General features: G+C 37.2%; 1 protein-coding gene across 1 annotated transcript in view; it reads right to left on the bottom strand.

Moving 5' to 3' along the window:
• LOC139142598 (potassium voltage-gated channel subfamily A member 2-like) overlaps positions 1–19,593 on the bottom strand; it is a 49,476-nt gene extending 29,883 nt beyond the window's left edge. The window contains 2 exon segments of the mRNA XM_070712594.1: positions 14,988–19,189; positions 19,191–19,593. Of these exon segments, the coding sequence (XP_070568695.1) occupies positions 17,665–19,189; positions 19,191–19,258 (1,593 nt within the window). The 5' untranslated portion in view covers positions 19,259–19,593 and the 3' untranslated portion in view covers positions 14,988–17,664.
• Between the last annotated feature and the right edge of the window lie 640 nt (positions 19,594–20,233).

Genomic DNA, 20,233 nt, shown 5'->3' with positions numbered 1-20,233 from the left:
AATCATATCATGAAAAAACATTTGATAAATGTTGCTATTTAAGGACAACTGTGATGAAATTACCCTATATAGAAAACACACTTGTCATGTCTTTACAAGCCATAGACACAACACTGACAAGGTTTTACATGATAGAAATGTTCACTGAGTAATTTTGGATTAAGGTTTTGAAGTAAACAGTATGGTTCTGAATAAGTACACTGGGCTTTGTTGAGGCTGTTCATGAAAGCAGTGCAAGCTTGAATAGTCCAATCCTATGAGCAATTGTGATAAAGGGTTGCTGCAATACAAATAATCAGACAGCCTGTGCAGGAAATGCACATGGGGGATTACACAAGCACCAAAATTTATATTGACTTCCCCATCAAGAAGCATGGAAACATAAATGGTACAACGAGTTTAAGAATATTTCTCTAATTTTGTGTGTCATCATGCTTATTGCTTGCAGTGCTGGCTACGGTTCAGTTAAGGTAGTAAATGGGCTCAGCTGTTTAAGTTCCAGCAGGCCATACCATGGTGGCTAATCTTCATGGACGATTACAGTGAAATGTTAAAGATAGATTGCCATGTGACACATGCAATGAAATTAAGCACACTAGTAGAAATATTGGCTAAGACTGTGCAAAGTATACCGGACCTATTTATCTAGAGTTTTACAGGGTACGCACTAGCGCTCGCCACATTCGCAAAATGCGACAAAAAGTGCTGGGTGGCGAATAAAATGTCTTCCTGGTTCGCCACGCTCATGAAAGTGTGCCGAACTGGCCTCAAACTCAAAGACCCGGTCAAATTCACGATGGACGATGCGATACTATTAGGTGATGAAATCAATGTGACTATACTCTCACTCTCAGTGCCACGTAAGTTTACGATACCAGACAGTGGTTGCGTACTATGCGTTCTGTCCTGCTCACGTACGCATTGCCAAACTCGGCAAGCTATAAAGCTTTTTCTTTACCCTTTGAACCCAATTTAGTACCATATAAGGACCAAAATAATGACATCATCCACCCTAACAATAGAGAGTTCCAGTAATTTATGCGAACTTTCCGAGAAGGGGTCAGTGGTTTACGTGAATATTTAATCAGGTCAGCTGCCCCGCTGCCGTGTACTCAACGAGAGCGAGAGTCGAGAGACCTTATGATAGCTTTACCGCAACTCAGACACAGAAGACGATTATATCATGTACAGCTATTGCTCTCTGAGAGATAGAAACGGTAGATTTTACCACTTTTTTGATAATATTCTATGGAAAAATCGAGCGATTTGCTAGCCAAGTTGATTGCTACTGAACGTAGCGTTGGATGGCAGCATGGCCATCATTGCGTGAAGCTGAACGCTCCAGACGGTCCCCGTGGTTGAGGCTTTCTTTCAATGTGCATGATGAAGAAATTTGTAAGATTTTAGTTAAACTGAAGTGTATTCTGTTGATTTTCAAGTGACTTGCAATCGATAAGCTCATGCAGACTGTTGATATCGTGGCCTTATCCAGACTGTAGTGAGAGAGCCATGACGGTCGACCTAGTTTGTTTACAAATTTATGTGTTGTTACTGTTGATATCGTAACATATATCCTACGTCGCGTAGCGTCGCATCTGACATGTGTCTGTTGCATCACCACAAGATGACTGGAAACCGTATTGTGTGAGTTCGAAGCCAATTGGAAACACTGTATTTTTTAACTGAAATAAACCGGGCCTGAAACTTTTATCTCAATACTTTGTGGTTTCTTTCTATCTAAAGACCGCTTTTGGTATGCTTGTCAAAATACGTGATCCAACTTTGAAAACACACGGACTAACACAGTATGACTACGAGACATGATTAAATCAAGGCAAGTTATCGAAAGCATATGTTGTACGTACGTGAATCAAACTAATGTCAGTTGGTCCAAACACCAAATTTAATCAATAAAAAAATTAGCGAACTGTGTTTGTCTTCAGCTTATCATTCTATTATACTTGCAGTTCAAACGATGGGGAAGGAAGCCCTGTAATTGTGTGTATGTGTTGCACAATAGTTTACCTCTATTGGTTGTACTGAATCATATGGGTTGCTAGGATTCCTTATCACAGAAAATGAACTGCACCAGTCTTTTTAAAGAAGTATAACAAGCAGTTGCATTCAAAAAGTCCTTGTCTGAGAAGGGGGGATGAAGGTAGGTAGGGGTGGATTGCATGTGAAGTCTATGGCACTTCAAACAAGATGAGACCTTAAAATATTTTAGTTTTGTTTTTATTGAACAAAAGTTTCGTGTGGCTAAAGAAAGTTGTGTGCGGCTAACAAGATGTATGACCAATTCGCCACGCAAGGAATCTGTGGCGAACAACTTAGAAATCCTAGCGCTACCCCTGTTTTTGTCAAAAATTATCCCGGTATGTTTCATAGCATAGCAAGATATTCAAATCATTGATACTGCTGCAGTGTACAATAGCATAGCAGTATCAATCACTGATACTGCTACACTGTACCATAGTATAGCAGTATCAATCACTGATACTGCTACACTGTACCATAGTATAGCAGTATCAATCACTGATACTGCTACACTGTACCATAGTATAGCAGTATCAATCACTGATACTGCTACACTGTACCATAGTATAGCAGTATCAATCACTGATACTGCTACACTGTACCACAGTGGTATAGCAGTATCAATCACTGATACTGCTACACTGTACCATAGTATAGCAGTATCAATCACTGATACTGCTACACTGTACAATAGCATAGCAGTATCAATCACTGATACTGCTACACTGTACAATAGCATAGCAGTATCAATCACTGATACTGCTACACTGTACCATAGCATAGCAGTATCAATCACTGATACTGCTACACTGTACCATAGTATAGCAGTATCAATCACTGATACTGCTACACTGTACCATAGTATAGCAGTATCAATCATTGACAATTGCTACACTTTCATAGCATACAGCAACATCATAACCATAAGTACAGTACATGTATGATGCAGTGTAGCAGTGAGGGTTATAATACTGCTAAACTGCACCATACGGTAGATGGGAGTATCGAATTACTGATATTGTAGTTGTACCATTTAGCGTAGCAGTGACAGTATCTCAAATGACCTATCCTGAACACTACAATACCATATCATAGCAGTACCAATAATACACTGTACCATTGTATAGCAGTATCAAATCACTGATACTGCTACACCTATATCCAAGCAGTATCACATCACAGATAGTCTGCTACACTGTACCTTTAATTAGCACAGCAGTACATGAATGGTACAGTGTTGCTGTACCACTGCAATAGAAGTATCAAACTACAGATATTGCTACACTGTACCATACCGAAATTGCTTCCCTAAAATAGAAGAATGAGATCATACTTAATATATGTTATATAGTCTACTGTACCATATCAGTATCAGAATCTTTACTACTACACTGTACCATACATGTTCTACCGGTACATACTGGTAGCATGGCAGCAGATCTACGAACAAACCATTGTTAGACACAGTAAAAAGCAGTCTATTTGACAGAGTAAAATTATCACTTGATGTCTTGTGGAAATTTGAGGTATATATATGTGGACTATTGTTATTATCAACTTCAGCAGAGCACAATGAGAGGTAATACAGAGGTAATACCCGGGTATGATGTGTTGTATGTTATTTTGGTTTTACAAAGCTTGCAACAGAAATACAACTGTGTTATACTCCTTGAAATTTCAGCCCTACAACGAACTGGCATTTCTTCAATGTCTTTTGATGTTAGTTCGGAGCATATCCAATCAGCGATAGGGTAGATACATGTTAACCGTTTTGTACTGGTAAATAGACAAGCAACCTACAGGTTGATATAGCTCTGCTGTGACATTAAAGATAATTAAAGATAATAAGTGCAGCAAGTTTCTCAATTAAGGAATATTGATGAAAATAGGACACACTTGAATATCAGAAGCAAACTGCTAAATCTGCTGTAGATTACATGTATTTTTTTTTCTATGGGAAAGTCCAACCCATGATCATCAGCATCAGTGTTTATGGGAAAGTCCAACCCATGATCATCAGCATCAGTGCTGGCTGTAACTGCTGGCACACTTTGTCAGAACACCAACACTTTTTATCAAAATTCAAACAAATCTGAGTTGAGTTATCCCTATAAAGCTGCATACAAAAGCAATCTCACAAGAAGATTCTAAAAATTCTGATTTTTGCAATTTTTGGACCCAAAACAGCATAAATTGCCTGAAAAAAACGGTTTTGCAGATTTTTTCATGAATTGCACAGGCTGATATCAATCACCTAATGAACCTTCATATATTCACATCAAATTTGATGAGCAGATTCAGAGATTTTTTTTTACAAAAAAAAAAAAAACTGGAAAAAATTGGGTTTCATTAAGAGCCAACGAACTTAACTGATAACTCTCACACTTTTGCTGGCTACTTGTTTTGAAAATTGATACTCTTTCATTGCTAAAATATTTTTTACCTTCTGAAATAGTTCGGACTTGTATTACAAGCGACCTAGCGGCCGATATAGCTCCGCTGTGTTTATGTAGAGAATAACTATTTTTGACACATGTTGATGAAGAAGGTGGAAATCTTTGATAGCTCAATGCAGTGGCCAGAAAAAAGTGGCTAAAATAGCTGCAAAAATACACAATTGAAGATTTCATCATACTTTGAATATATCACATCGGATCATCCCTAAGAACATGTCAACCAAAGCTATCTGATGAGTAGTTTTTTGAGAATAAACTTTTCTGACCAAAAATGGCAACAATTGCCCCCCCCCAAAAAAAATGCAGATTTCATCATAATTTCAAAAGATCAAATTTAGTTCATCTATAGAAACCTGTATACCAAATTTCAAAGCTGTTAGACCAGTACTTTTTGAGAAATATATGTTTTGACCAAAAATGGCTAAAATTGCCCAAAAAATTCAAAATTGCAGATTTCATCATAATTTCAATAAATATCATTTAGTTCATCTATAGAAACCTGTATGCCAAATTTCAAAGCTATCAGATGAGTACTTTTGAGAAACACATTTTTTGACCAAAAATGGCTAAAGTTGCCCCCAAAATACAAAATTACAGATTTCATCAGAAATTCAATATATATTACTTAGCTCATCTGTAGGAACCTGTATACCAAATTTCAAAGCTTTCAGACCAATACTTTTTGAGAAACACATTTTTGACCAAAAATGGCAAAAATTGCCCAAAATTACAAAATTGCAGATTTCATCATAATTTCAATAAATATCATTAAGGTGATCTGTAGGAACCTGCATGTATACAAAATTGCAAAGCTATCAGATGAGTAGTTTTGGAAATACACATTTTTTGACCAAAAATGGCAAAAATTGCCCCAAAAATACAAAATTACAGATTTCATCAGAAATTCAATATATATTACTTAGTTCATCTATAGAAACCTGTATACCGGATTGCAAAACTATCAGATCAGTACGTTTTGAGAAATACATTTTTTGACCAAAAATGGCAAAAATTGCCTTAAAAATGCAAATTTGCATATTTCTGCATAATTTGAACAAATCTGAAATAGATCATCCCTAGGGACATATGTACCAAATATCAAAGCTATCTGACGCGTAGTTTTGAAGAAGAAGATTTTTTTACCAAAAATGACAAAAATTGCCTTAAAAATACAAATATGCAAATTTCACCACGATTTGAACAAATCTGACTGAAGTCACCCTAAGTAAACTGCATATCAAATTTCAAAGCAATCGGACAAGCGGTTTCAGAGAAGAAGATTTTTTTACCAAAAACACCAAAAAATGCCCCAAAAATACAAATATGCAAATTTCACCACGATTTGAACAAACTGAAGTGAGGTTACCCCAAGTGAAGTGCATATAAAATTTCAAAGCAATTGGACTTGCAGTTTCAGAGGAGAAGGCAATTGTTGACGGACGACGACGGACGACGACGACGGACGACGACGGAAAATCAACCTATTTGATAAGCTCCGCGTCGCTGACAGCGGAGCTAACAAGCTATGTTATCAATTATTCAGCAGGTTAAATGTGAAACAAAGTTTAGAACTACAATTGACTGCAATTGCCTTGTAGCACGTCTAGCTTGACTAAAAAAGTAATGAATTGCAATGGATGATTCTATTGGCTACTTCAATTGCTGACTCGTATGTGGTCACCTTTCTATCCATCAATGAAAATGTGTGTACTACTCATGCCCGCCTTCATTAACTCCATTCAAAATGGCTGAGAAAGTAAGAAGTGGTCGCAAGGTCAAGCTTCCATGTCCAATCTTGGGTTTTGGAAGCAACAGTACCAATGAATAGGAGAAAGCTTGTAGCATGGATTCAAACTGTCATTTAAAGGCAATGCCTTGATTTTTTTTCCCTGAAAAAACTTCAATTTATTAAAATTCAAATTTTAGTAGGCTGACGGTCATTTATGTTGTACTGTCTGTTTTACCATAGGTGTCAATGTATACACACCCAGCTGATCATGGTCAAGGTAGTTGAAATGATGTGCATGATACACTGCCAGGCCATCACATATTGTAAGAAATGATAGATAATTCATATAAGTTGCCTTGCCGTCCCCAAACATGTCAATTTTTTTTTGTTCATTCGCTTGTGAAGTTGGTAATTTTGCTCTGTGCTATAATGTGCATGATACGAAGCTCCAGGGCACCACTTCAAACCCACAATCTATTTCAAACAGACATAAGTCATATCAGTAATTAATTTCCTTGATATTCAGGGCTTTTCTATTTTAGATCTATCGTAGTGTACAGAAAACTGCCGTTTTCCAGGAATATTAACTCTATTACACATCACCTTGTTTCACTAAGGTGACCCTGCATTTTTTGCTAAACAAATTTCATCAGATCAATTATTCTGGGCAGTTTCAAGGAGTATCAAATTTTAATTTTCCATGACTTTCCAAAAGTAATAAAGGACAGTATTAACTGAGTTGCACAAGGTGAATTTTTTTGCTAATTTTCCAGTTTCCAGCCTTCAGCTACCCCTTCCTGATCCACCCCCTACCCAGGAATCTAGATTATGTTTGTATTTACTGAAAGGAATTCCTGGTGTCCAAAGATGTCATGTTACAGGTATAAGAAAGACAGTTACTCAGAGACTCTTTGACCTGGTGGGTCCTGGAGGTAGGGGTGGGTTGGTATCCCCCTCTCAGACCCATCCCCACGCAGAAGGGTCATGGCAGCCAGAGCTCCTTTGCAGCTGCAAGCCACCTACATTTCTATTTTGGCCCCTACTTCAAAACTTTGTGAAATCCCTGAAAAATTGCCTCCAAAATACAAAGTCCTGCATGATTTGAACACAGTTATAGTGTTAGTTATAGTTAGTTATACCTAGCAAACTGCATACGCACATTTCAAAACAATCTGACTAGCCGTTTCAGAGAAGAAGCTTGGAATGCAAAAAGTTGCCAGAAGCTTGATGATAGATGCAGGACACTTGAAGAGAAATGCTGGACAACAGATGATGATGGACAGCCACGTATTTGAGAAGCTTTGCGTCCCTGACAGTGGAGCCGATAAAAGTGGAGATGACAGAAAGTGATAGAGAGTTTCCTTTGGGCCAGTGAACCAGCTGCCCAAATGTGTCTATTTCCTATGGTTTCATTCAACGTATTTAAGATGAGGCTTTCAGGCCTGTGGATAATAGTATGCCTTTACTATGAGTGGTCAATATGTGTATAGGACAACAGGCAGCTCACAATTAGGACAAAGGAACAGCATACCATGTAACCTACCAAAGGCATCGAATATCATGCCCTGTAACTCACCAACACTATTATGCCCCTCTAACTCACAGATTATACTCAGTACGCTCCTCTAATTCAAAGACTCAGTAGAGCATATCCCATTTAACTTATCAACTCTTTGAACAACATCAACATGTCTGTACAACTAGTAACTCACCAGCTGTACAGTATGCCCCTCTACTTCACAATCTCATGAACGACAGGCCATCTGACTTTCAAACTCTATAAACAGTATACCCCACTTACATGTAGCTCACCAACTTATGAATACTATTGCTCCTCTAACTCACAATGTATGAACAGCATTTCCCTCTCACCCAATCTACCAGTATAAACAGCAAGCCCCTTAACTCCAAAACTGTAACAGCAAGCATGCCCCTCTAACTCAACAATTCAATGAAAAGCATGCCTCTCCAAGTCACCAGTCTAAGAACAGCATGCCCCTCTAACTCATCAGTTTAAGAACAGCATGCTCCTCTAACTCATCAGTCTAAGAACATCAGGCCCCCTTAACTCATTAAGTCTATGAACAACACGCCTTCCATCCCCACCAATTCTGTAAGGAGCGGTCCCCTCTAGAATTTCACTCACATGAACTAAAGTACAGTAGTCATACCAGAAAATTTTCGAGTGGGAAGAGACAAAGCTATTGTGAAAGCCATAATTTGAGATAAGGCTATTGTTTAAGCCACAGTTACAAGCAAAAGTTATGTTCTAGAAGTTAAAATGAAAAGACAAAAGAATGTCCAGCCTAAAAAGATTCAATCAATTCAAATATAACGATATTTAGAAAGTAAAACGTATCTTTAAAATTTCAAATACCTCTGAAGTAATAGCCAAAAGCACATGAAATGAATTTCTTCGCAAATGTGTTCCGAACTTCCATCTTCCTTGCAATCCACACTTAGATTCTTGTAATCATATTCTACTACTGACAATACCTTTTTCACTTCTGGCATTTACTGATATGACAAAATAATCTCATGATAATTTTCTGCCTCAATTTATTTTATGCATTTAAATCATTCACAAACTTAACCCATCCTAGGGTGTTACAGTTCGTATGAGTTGTTACAAATTGAATTAATTTGAAGGAATTTTCACTATTGGATAAACTTGCAGATCTGAAACTATCTGTTCAATAACTTCAATATCCATTAGTCTCAACCCTGAATATACATATTTATTTATTGCAGTATCACAGTTACAAAGGTTATTTTTAGCTACTGTGGGGTTAAATGTCTTATTTTCAACATCAATTCAATGTTCACAAATGAATTGAACATCATGTACATCCATTGAGACAGCTTGACTAATATATCACATGACAGAATTGAACTTCATGTACATCCACTGAGACAGCTTGACTAATATATCACATGACAGAATTGAACTTCATGTACACCCAATGAGACAGCTTAACTAAATCACATGACAGCTACAGATCAGTATGTTTACAAATGAGTTGAACTTCATGACCCAATGCGATAGTTTGACTAATATCACATGATAGCTACTGACCAATGACCAGTCTGTTTACAAATGAATTGAACTTCACGTATGTATCCAATGAGACAGCTTGACTAATGTCACATGACAGAATTGAACTTCATGTACATCCAATGAGACAGCTTGACTAATATACATCACATGCAGTGTTCTCCCTGAATAAGGTAACAGGGGCGTGGCGCCCTCTTGTAAATTCCGAGCGCCCCCTTGCCAGAAATGAAAAAGATTTATCTTTTTTGAAACATAAAACAATAAAATGTATGGGAAAAAAGTTGACAGTGATTTACAAGCAAAATGCGAGCGTGCGCCTCGATCCTGCAGACTGCAAACGTAATTCTCATCGATCTTGCAAATCTCGCGAGTTTGTGATGTCATCCGAGATCATAAGCCCATGTGCAACTCATCGAAGGCAGCCATATTTGCATGGCTCAGTCCGCAACGTTACGTTAGCCACGGTCACTCCATAGGGACCGTGCATTAGGTAACCGACTTAGCTGAGTAAACATGGCAAGGAGCTTGAGGGTAACCAAGGACAGCAGAGTACACTGAAGTTTTTATAGGAGGTTAGAATTTCGTTTGTGTATTCCTTCCCAAAGCAAAACAACCTAATGTTAGGCTTGGTCGGACGTGTATGAGGATGAGAACACGTGAGTGTTACGGTGATAATTTTGACATCGATGAATAAATGTATGTCTCTAGACTCGCTATGTTTTCGTTTTCAAAAAATGTAATCTTCATTTAATCTGTGAACTGTAATAAAAGTTATGGAACACTGTTTCAGATCTCTTTTCCTTTGAGTTTTTTATACGAAAAAAAAATGCTCCGCAAGCCTGAGTTTTATGGTCACCGTGATAATTTTGACATCGATGAATAAATGTATGTCTCTCGCTGTTTTCGTTTTCAAAAAATGTAATCTTCATAATTGAAATCAGTGAACTGTAATAAAAGTTATGAAACACTGTCTCAGATCTCCTTTCCTTAAGAGTTTTTATACGAAAAAAATCTGAAAAAAATACTCCCCAAGTGCCACCAAATAACACCATTTTAATCTCTGTTTTTCAAAAGCTCCAAGGGCAGGAGGGGGGACACCCCCTCCTGACCTCCCCCCGCGACCGCTAAAGCGGTCGCTTGTGGTGCTTTGCACCACGTCTTCGCCCTCTTCTAAAAAAATCCTGGGGAGAACACTGACATGACAGAATTGAACTTCATGTACACCCAATTAGACAGCTTAACTAAATCACATGACAGCTACAGATCAGTATGTTTACAAATGAGTTGAACTTCATGACCCAATGCGATAGTTTGACTAATATCACATGATAGCTACTGACCAATGACCAGTCTGTTTACAAATGAATTGAACTTCACGTATGTATCCAATGAGACAGCTTGACTAATGTCACATGACAGAATTGAACTTCATGTACAGCTAATGAGACAGCTTGATTAACATCACATGAGAGCTACTGACAACTGGCAAGTGTATAATCTGACTTTTTTATAAAATTACTGTATTCTTCACTGAATTAAACAAAATGTCAAATCACTGAAATTTTACATAGCCATGTGCTGATGACATACAATAACAAAGTTTGGTATTTATTAAAAAAGAAATCATGTTTTGCCCTGGGCACTGGAGACTAAGTCACAAAGGACAGAGATATCACTTCTATACTGATTATGTAGTTATCATTTTGCCAACAAAGCAGAACCATGTGGGAGTGATTGAGACAAAGGAAACTTCATCAAATGCAAATCGTGTTACAGAAGATATACATTATTGAATATTAGTGCGATATTGTATTGACTGCCAGATGGTTGTCTTCTGACAAAGACTCTCAGTTCAATCCATCCATCGTGTTTTGAACACTTCCCTCCATAGCAATACAAATGTATTTGAAATTAATTACAAACATCAAAAACACTGGTGAATTTAATAAATGCCTTTGATAGTTTGATGTCAGAACTAAAACATTATCCAAAATTTGGATAATAGTTTTTCAGAATAAAATAACTTACTCCTAGTGGCTTTTCTGCCACATTTTATCTTGTCTGTTTTTTATGATTTTGGTAGCTATGTACATGGGTGACACAGTTATTCATAGTATGTATTCCTGACTAAATCAGTAATAAATATTAGCTACATCAGCGACAAAATAAAAATTCATGTGTCCGGCTGTCAATTTATTGTGGATTGTCTTCAAAAAGAAATGAGAATTACATACCATGATTCTTTGCTAAACAAGCTGTAAATGTTATGAAACAAATGTTTCTTTAACCCTTTGTGTGCTGCAATTTTTCCAACCAAAATTTTAGTGCAACATTATACCAAACTTTACAAATATTTCTGTAAATATTTTGATACTTTTTGACCACATGGAAATGACATTTCTCTTGGCTACAGTTCTTTATCAAAATTTTGGCAAAAATCTGCAAAAAATTCGACTGAAGTATATTCTTTAAGGCGACAAAAATTGACTTTGACACTCAAAGATTAAACTCAATTCAAGATGTTACCAGGAAGATTTTTTTATGAATTTGAAGACATTTTTCAATGGGATTGACAGCAGCTAAATGTCACAAAAGACATCAAAAATACTGGTATATGTTAACTGCCTCCAACACAAATCCTAATATCCCTCTTTTTTCATTAATGTTAGATACACAAGACACAATCATTGTTATCACAAGTGTAGCATATACATTCCATAAGCCATCTTTTGACCATCAAATCATCTTGGTTGACAAGTTTGAAACTCGTCATCTGACCATAAAGTAGTATTTTTCATATTAAATTAGCTAAGAGCAAAGCACTAAATACTGATGAGATACATACTGTTGCTTTGAATTTAAATAAGACCATTTATAGAATTCCTGTTATGTACAACGAGCCATGTACCATTGCCATTGTTTACAGTAGTAACCAATCATGATTTTTGTGAGTTACAAAATTCTTACGTTCAGTCCCTCCTCCTCTGAACAGTTCACCTCTTGAGTCATTCATGCAGATCCACATTTAACATTAACAAACAACTTCTAATTTGCAGTTTTTTCCCCAAAATTCAAAATATAGTTGTCCAATTACAACAATTCCAATCTGCAGTTTCAATCCTAACTTCTGGTACATGTATGGCTGTCTTGTTGATATCTCTAATATAGCCCACATACTCTGTGCAGTATCACATTACAAACAGCATGTGATGTCACTGTAATTATGAATGCTTGAGTTTAGATTACCAGTATGATGTATTCAAGACAGTGAACTTGATATTGAATTTCTTTGTAAATTTTCAAGTTATTATTTTACTGATAAATTATGTTCATACAATTCTAATATAATATGGCAGGAACTTTTACTGTACACAATTAACCCTTTTCCTGCCAAGTCCATATTTCACCACCAGGTCAAGATGGTTAAAATTAATGAAACACAACATATTCCATATGGTGTATTTTTACATAATACTGTACATTTGAAAGCTGTTGAAAACATAAATACTGTAAATTTTATTTTTTTGGACTAAAGATGCTATAACATACCAAGCCAAGTGGGTGAAAATACGTCATGTTTTGGCTCAATATCGCTTTTTACTGACTTGGCTAATGGGGAAATGATACTGTCTGGCAAGAAAAGGGTTAACTGACTTGCTTGAAATTACTCTTGCTTTTAATATAAAGAAAGGGAGATCACTCTCATACACACAAAGACACAGGGTGATGTGAATACAGTAGACTTGCTGGTAAGTATTTTTGTGGTTTTATATTGGGATGACAATGTAAACACAGTGATATTCAATGACACGCAACAGCATGTGTCATTTAATGATATGCTTCAATATGATATCCTGACGATGCAATGACTCACTTCACTAGTGACAGTGACACAACGACAGATGCATCATGACAATACAATAAATACACAGTGATACGATACTATGCAATGAGAAGCACACTGATACACAGTGACGCTAATAACCTGGTTTACACAGTGACCACATTGTCAGCCAGATAGGTCCAATGTACAAATAGCACCAGACCAAAGGATTAAACTGAGTTTCCGCTCAGACACTGACAATAATGCAGTAGCAACGAAAAATACGCAAGTGCAACAGTACCCCTACATGTATGTGGCTTCTGATCTCTTGAAGTTCAAATTGCGGCCTTGGATATTTGTCATATGTTCATCCCTTTCATACGCGTTCTTCTTACAGGAAAGGCTTATATGTATATGAGGACCATGCATTAACTGTTTTAACTTACACATATCTTTATTGAGTGTACTGGCTAGAATCTGACATATCAGCCAAGGAGGAATAATCAGTACAAGGCGCTTTAATGCATCTCTAAGTTATACAAGAACTGTGTTAATTGGGTGACAGTAGTTTATGGACAAACAATTGTGATAAAATGTCGTTCTGAGTACATGATAAACTTGATGATCAAACAGGACCAAGGCTACACATCCACATATAGAAATAAGAGCAGACTGATTTTTTATTTCAGCACTATACACCGCCTCCCCATTGGGACACAATTGGTCCAATGCTAGACCAAGCTGAGCATTCATGATTGCTTTTATAACAAAATTACAGCAGCATAGCAACTTTGTCTGTGTGAATGGGGTACCTGTTGTGGATGGACTGTGATGTTCACAATGAGGAACACTGATACACAGTGATACAATGTATGCAATGACAAACACACTGATACACATTGATACAATGTACTTGTATGCAATGAGGAAAAGTATGTGCTATACAGTGACACTGTGCATGCAATGAGGAACACTGAATACACAGTGATTCATTGTATGCACTGACACATTGATACACAGTGATACAATGTAGGCAATGGCAAACACACTGATACACATTGCTACAATGTACTTGTATACAGTGACACTGTGCATGCAATGAGGAACACTGAATACACAGTGATTCATTGTATGCAATGACACATTGATACACAGTGATACAATGTAGGCAATGGCAAACACACTGATACAGTGATACAATATATGCAATGACAAATACACCAATACATAGTATATCGATACAATGTACACAGTGGGGAAAAGTGTATGATACAAAGTGATACAATGTATGCAACGAGGAACACTAATACAAAGTACACATTGTGTACACCAATTTACAGTGTCCAGTGACAAACAATGTACAGTGACCAACAATGGTACAATGAAATGCACTGATGCAGTTTATGCGATGACAAATATACTAATAAGGATCAGAGTTGGCCAAAATAACCACATCTACCATACACTGACAAAGATAAAACTTGTCAGTTGCAACAAGGTTGTGACTGAAAATTTTGTTGGAATCACTGTTCTTGTTTGTATAAATTAATCACGATAAAGGGACTTGTTACATGGATAATTAAGATTCAAAGAATGTAAATTCTTGTACAAGAAATTGAAAACTGAAAATTTTGGGTGTTTCACCCTATATTATAACCCTCTACTATTAAGTTGAGTAGTTTTGTCATACTTGTAAAATACATGTGCAGATATATTAGTTTTGCATAAATGCAAAGGATGTGTTGGGAGGTCATGTTCTGCAATGAACCAGAAGGGGACCCTTTGTTTTGTTAAAACATGAACAACAAAGATTTTGAGATCACTTTTTGAATTTTTGGACAAAGATATGAGTCTAATCTAGTGATAAATGTAAAACAGAAGGCATACCTGTTCCCTCTTCCAGTATGATTTCCTTGGTTACCAACAGCAAGCTACATTCAATGGCAGACATCTGTAACGTTGTAACCATGGATACTGGAGCTCGTTTGACTTGTTGCACCTGTACGGTCTGAAAACATCTATGCATGCCATACACATTGTCACTGGCCATCCTTCGTGTTGCCCGCAGGGCACGCGCTTATATTAAGTGATGTAATCAAGGCAAATGTATGGCACAAGATGTATTATTTCAGACGCTCTATTCAGGCATAGCAACAGTCAACCTGAGTTCATGCATAACTTCCTTTTAACAAGCAAATCCGGTGTTTTTATTTTCTTCTAGACCATGGTCAGTTCACCAATTCTTTACTGCTGTCACTGCATAGGTTATTGTCTGTTGTTGCCGTTGGGCAGGTCTTTGGATTTGAGCCGATTGTTTCAACTAAATACCATTTCATTCAGCTTCAGTAGGTCTATAGATGACCCAATTTCACAAAGCATTTATTTGGTAGTGGTTTCTCTCTGTGTTGAAATCAAGATACCTTGATTGATGATGATTGTTCCAGCAGCAAGTCTTTTTCACATCTGATTGTAGTTTTCCATATCTGTTGGTACCTTTCTCTTATCATGGTCTGTGCATACAGCATGCTCCCTTAGCCTGCTTGTATTCAGTATTTTCTCCATCCTGTGTCTTTCAATCACATTTTTTGCATTTTCTCCAATTTAGAGTCTTTTGTAAATGACAACTGCATGACTTTTAATTTTCTTTCCTTGTTTTTTGAACACCGTGTTTTCACTTTCGTCAATATGAACACAATGCAGCGATTCAAGGCAAGATATCATATTTGAAAATTTAATATCACAACTTACATTTCCTATCACACGATTTGTATTAATCTTCATTAATTTCGACTTCAGTAGTCAATGATCATTCAAAAAGCACAGCTGCCTGGAACCATTCCTACATAACTTCACAGCCCCACAATCTATGTCAGTTGTTTGTTGTGATGAATGTAATTGTTAGACTGAACTGCCTTGTGTGTGGCCTCTCAAGCTGGATGTCAAGTGAGAGTTTTTATCAGGTATCTTGTCACCAAAACTGCCATCAATTGACTTGTAAGATTTCTTAAGACATGATTAGTGATAATAGCTGCTAAATACTTCCTTTGAGTTGGCGTCTGTATTTCATATCCTGATGAACATCAAGCTTTTAAAATACACCATGTTACCCTAGATTGTGTGAGAATGGACATTAAAATACGGTACACTATTTAATAGATATGGATTGAAGTTGGAAGGTTTTAAGTTTTCTACACAGATTTTTACATTCTTGTAACAACAGATACGATTTAGTTAAAAGAAAGACTTGTAAATATTCATCTAAAACTGTACAAGTTATCCTCGTAATAATGTTATATTAGTTATTTATGGAGGTTAAAGGTTAAACTGATGGCATCATATTTACTCAGTCCTGTTCAACAGGCTTTTTTCCTAAAGGTCAAATAACTCGATGAATTTACAAATTGAAAAGTGCTATGTCTCTCAGATTATTGCCTGTTTTTTCCATCAAATACAGGTCAAATTGAAGAGTCAGAATTCGATACATGCAGAAAAGCTATAAGAAGTGAGAGTCAAGGGATGTTCACATTCCATGTAATCTGTGCAAAACAGTAATCAACGCTGAAATGGTCTGCGGTAAAGTTGCATTTAATGTTGGATAGATTCTTGAGAATCTTGGGAAAATTAATGCCAGCAGCTGCTTGTTATGCCGGCTTTGTCTTATCAGTATGGCACAGGAAGGACAACAAGGGAAATTGACATTAATAATGAATTGTAAAACTTCATTATCAGTTTAAAAATGAGAGAAATTCTACACATCACCTCTTTGTAATGAAATAATACTGAGAAAGAAAAGGCAATGTGACTAACCATAGGAAATTTTTCAGTGGCAGGATGTGGAATAACAATATTGAGGAAAGAATCGGGGGGCCTTTCTAAGGTAGACTTTGTAGAGTCTGTTGAAGATTTTAATTCAAGATGGCAGCATAAAATGCAATGGCTATACATATAAACATAGTGGCATGTCTAATTTGTGGCAAACTGAAGATTAATGGATTAAAAGAGCAGTAAAATTAGGCAGCCAAGAATAACCAGTTGACTCTTGCCATTTTAGAGTTTCAAGGTCTGGAATTTCTGTATGACGATGCTGTGACTGTACTCTGTAAACACTTGTATAAAATGTCTATGGTACAGAATGCACATTACATAGTCCTTATTGGTCAGAATTTCTCTGAATAGGTATCTATAAATGTATGGGCTTTTGTGTACACACAGGCATACAATAAAAAATCAATGTCAGGATTGTAAGGCCCAGCCAAGTACATTTAGTTTGCAATACCCTTTAGGTTAACGCTCATGTAAATATCACTTGTGTAATTTCAGAGCTAGAATCAAAACTCTCTCCTAACCATGTTTTCTCACTTTATAAATTCAAAAATTCATTGATTAGTAAAACCATGTTAAGAACAGATGGAGTTAAATTTATGGAGAAATCTAACAGGTATGGCTCTTGTATTTTACTCACACTGAATGCATAAATTAGTGTTAATAATGGCTTTAGCTAGAACTGGTCATAGTTTCACCTATCACGTTTCACTTGACTACTGTTTCCAGCCAACAAGTCTAGTCACACATCAGTCTCTATACTTACTGCATTGATGTTCAAATTGACGGAGTTACGTTGCACGCTGTTCATTTTAGTTCGATCTGAGGGATTCTGACGACCAGAACCAGGTTGACTCGGTGTTTGCTGAGATAGAGACCCACTCATCCCTTCTTCCATTTCAACATAGTCCATTGAAACATTTTCTTCACTAGCACCATCTTTCTTTTTAACAACAGTAGGAGCCGGTAGATACGGACAGCTAGAGACATGAGAGTACTGAGTCTGTTCTTCATTGTCCGTCTCACGATGATAAAAATAATTAAAATTGGAGACTATAACTGGCACAGGTAAAGCAATCGTTAACACACCTGCAACTGCACATAATGACCCTACAATTTTACCACCGTAAGTAACTGGTTTCATGTCTCCATAACCGACTGTTGTCATGGTAACAACAGCCCACCAAAATGCATCTGGAATACTGCTGAACTGTGTCTCTTTAGAATCAGTTTCTGCAAAGTACACAGCACTGGAGAAAAGAATGACACCAACAATTAAAAAGAATACAAGCAGGCCAAGTTCTCGCATACTGGCTCTAAGTGTTCTTCCAAGAATTTGCAGACCTTTGGAGTGTCTTGAGAGTTTAAAAATTCTAAAGACGCGTACCAGGCGGATAACACGAAGGATGGCGAGTGACATTGCCTTGTTGTCTTCCTCCGCTGTGGTTTCTTCAATTAGTGTGGTACCCAAAGTGATGAAGTATGGAATAATTGACACTACATCAATGACGTTCATAATGTTCTTGAAAAAGTGCAGTTTTCTTGGACTTGACAAGAACCTGACCACAAACTCCAACGAAAACCAGACTATACAGCACGTCTCAATGATCCAAAATGGATCATGATAAAACTTTATTGAACTTGTACCTGTTGAGTTGGTTGTATTTCCATTTATATCTTTTTCACGGGGTTGGAATTGAGGCATGGTCTCTAGGCAAAATATTACGATGGATATCAAAATAATTGTCACTGAGCACACGGCAATTACTCTGGCCCAGGGTGAACTTTCTGGGTATTCAAATAATAACCACATACTACGTTGAAGAGGATTTTTTGGCAGCTCTTTTTCTTCCTCTTTAATAAAACCCTCATCTTCTCTGTATTTAGATATTGCATCTTCTCCCAACTCATAGAACTTGATTTCTTCGTTAAAGACATCTAGGGGCACATTAACGGGTCGTCTTAACCTGCCCCCACTTTGATAATAGTATAGGATTGCGTCGAAAGTTGGTCTGTTACGATCGAAGAAATATTCGTTTCGCAGAGGGTCGAAATACCGGATGCGTTTCTCTGGGTTCCCAAGGAGCGTTTCTGGAAATTGGTTGAGGGTTTTCAGCTGCGTTTCAAACCGGAGACCGCTGACGTTGATAACAACTCTTTCGCAGCACTGGTCGTGTCCCGACACCTGATTGTCGTATCCCTCATCAACGCTGCTATCATCGTGAACCAGCTTTGGCAGAGACCGAGAATTCGGGACGTTTCCAGATGACCGGGGAAGGGTTCGGTTGAAAACTCAACCCGTTGTTACCCTCCAGTCCTGCCATAGCGACCTCCATCTTGTTTGGGTGCGCTCGTGGTCTCCAGATTGGGGTGAGACCCCACTTTTCAATGAACTCTAATTTGGAAACAATTTTGACAACCTAGCCAATATGGCGGACATTCTATGAAGTTACAGTCAAACTGCAAATAGATCGTATGTGAAACCTTTGACAAAGTTAACTCACGTTCCACACTCCCACGTTTCGTTATCGTGGAGTCACATACTAATATCCTCACAGATTCGATCCCATCCTGCAGAATAAGTCTGAAATTCTCCCGATTATATCAGGAACCTTCTGCATCATGGCGGACATGTCTACGTTTTATAGTAAGAATACCCGGATGAAAGCAAAAGGATGACATTACGTGACGTCACGACTCGTCCTCTGCAATAAAAAAAACAACTTTCACTTCAATATAATTATACACATAGAAGCAATACACAAAAGGATTTATTATCATCACAAACTTCTGAAATTATTTTCGCTATATGTGAATTTTCTTGAAATGAATGTTAAAGACTCCTTCAGATAATAAAGCTTCAAACTATCTCGGAAGAACCATCCACAAGTTTCACTTGCAATGACAGCTGTATATACAGTAAACATTTTAAAGTACGCGGTACTTCCTCTGTTGCTACTCGAATTACGCAGGCTGGCCAAAGTACACACACCGGCTGCTTTTATTTTGACTATTGTATGTCAACAAAGATAACAACTCTGTAATTTAGTTAAATAATTAACCTTTGATTCAAAAACATTTTATGCCGGACATGTCTTTTGGTGATACTTTTCGAAATTGGCAAAGTGTTTAACAGTTACACCGGACACAAATTTAACTATTTGCTTAACCTTCGTGATGTTTCCCCTCATAGTTGTATCGTTTACCTATTGTTTGTTCGGCACAGATGAACATACACAGACCACAGTACAGTCAGGAGAAATGCAAACTGTTTGCGCCCTCTATCAGGTGTCGAAATTGGTCAGTGAATT

This window comes from Ptychodera flava, chromosome 1, assembly GCF_041260155.1.
Source record: "Ptychodera flava strain L36383 chromosome 1, AS_Pfla_20210202, whole genome shotgun sequence".
Lineage (NCBI taxonomy): Eukaryota > Metazoa > Hemichordata > Enteropneusta > Ptychoderidae > Ptychodera > Ptychodera flava.
The sequence above is the reverse complement of the archived record's forward strand: the minus strand, read 5'-3'. Positions and strand labels throughout refer to the sequence as shown.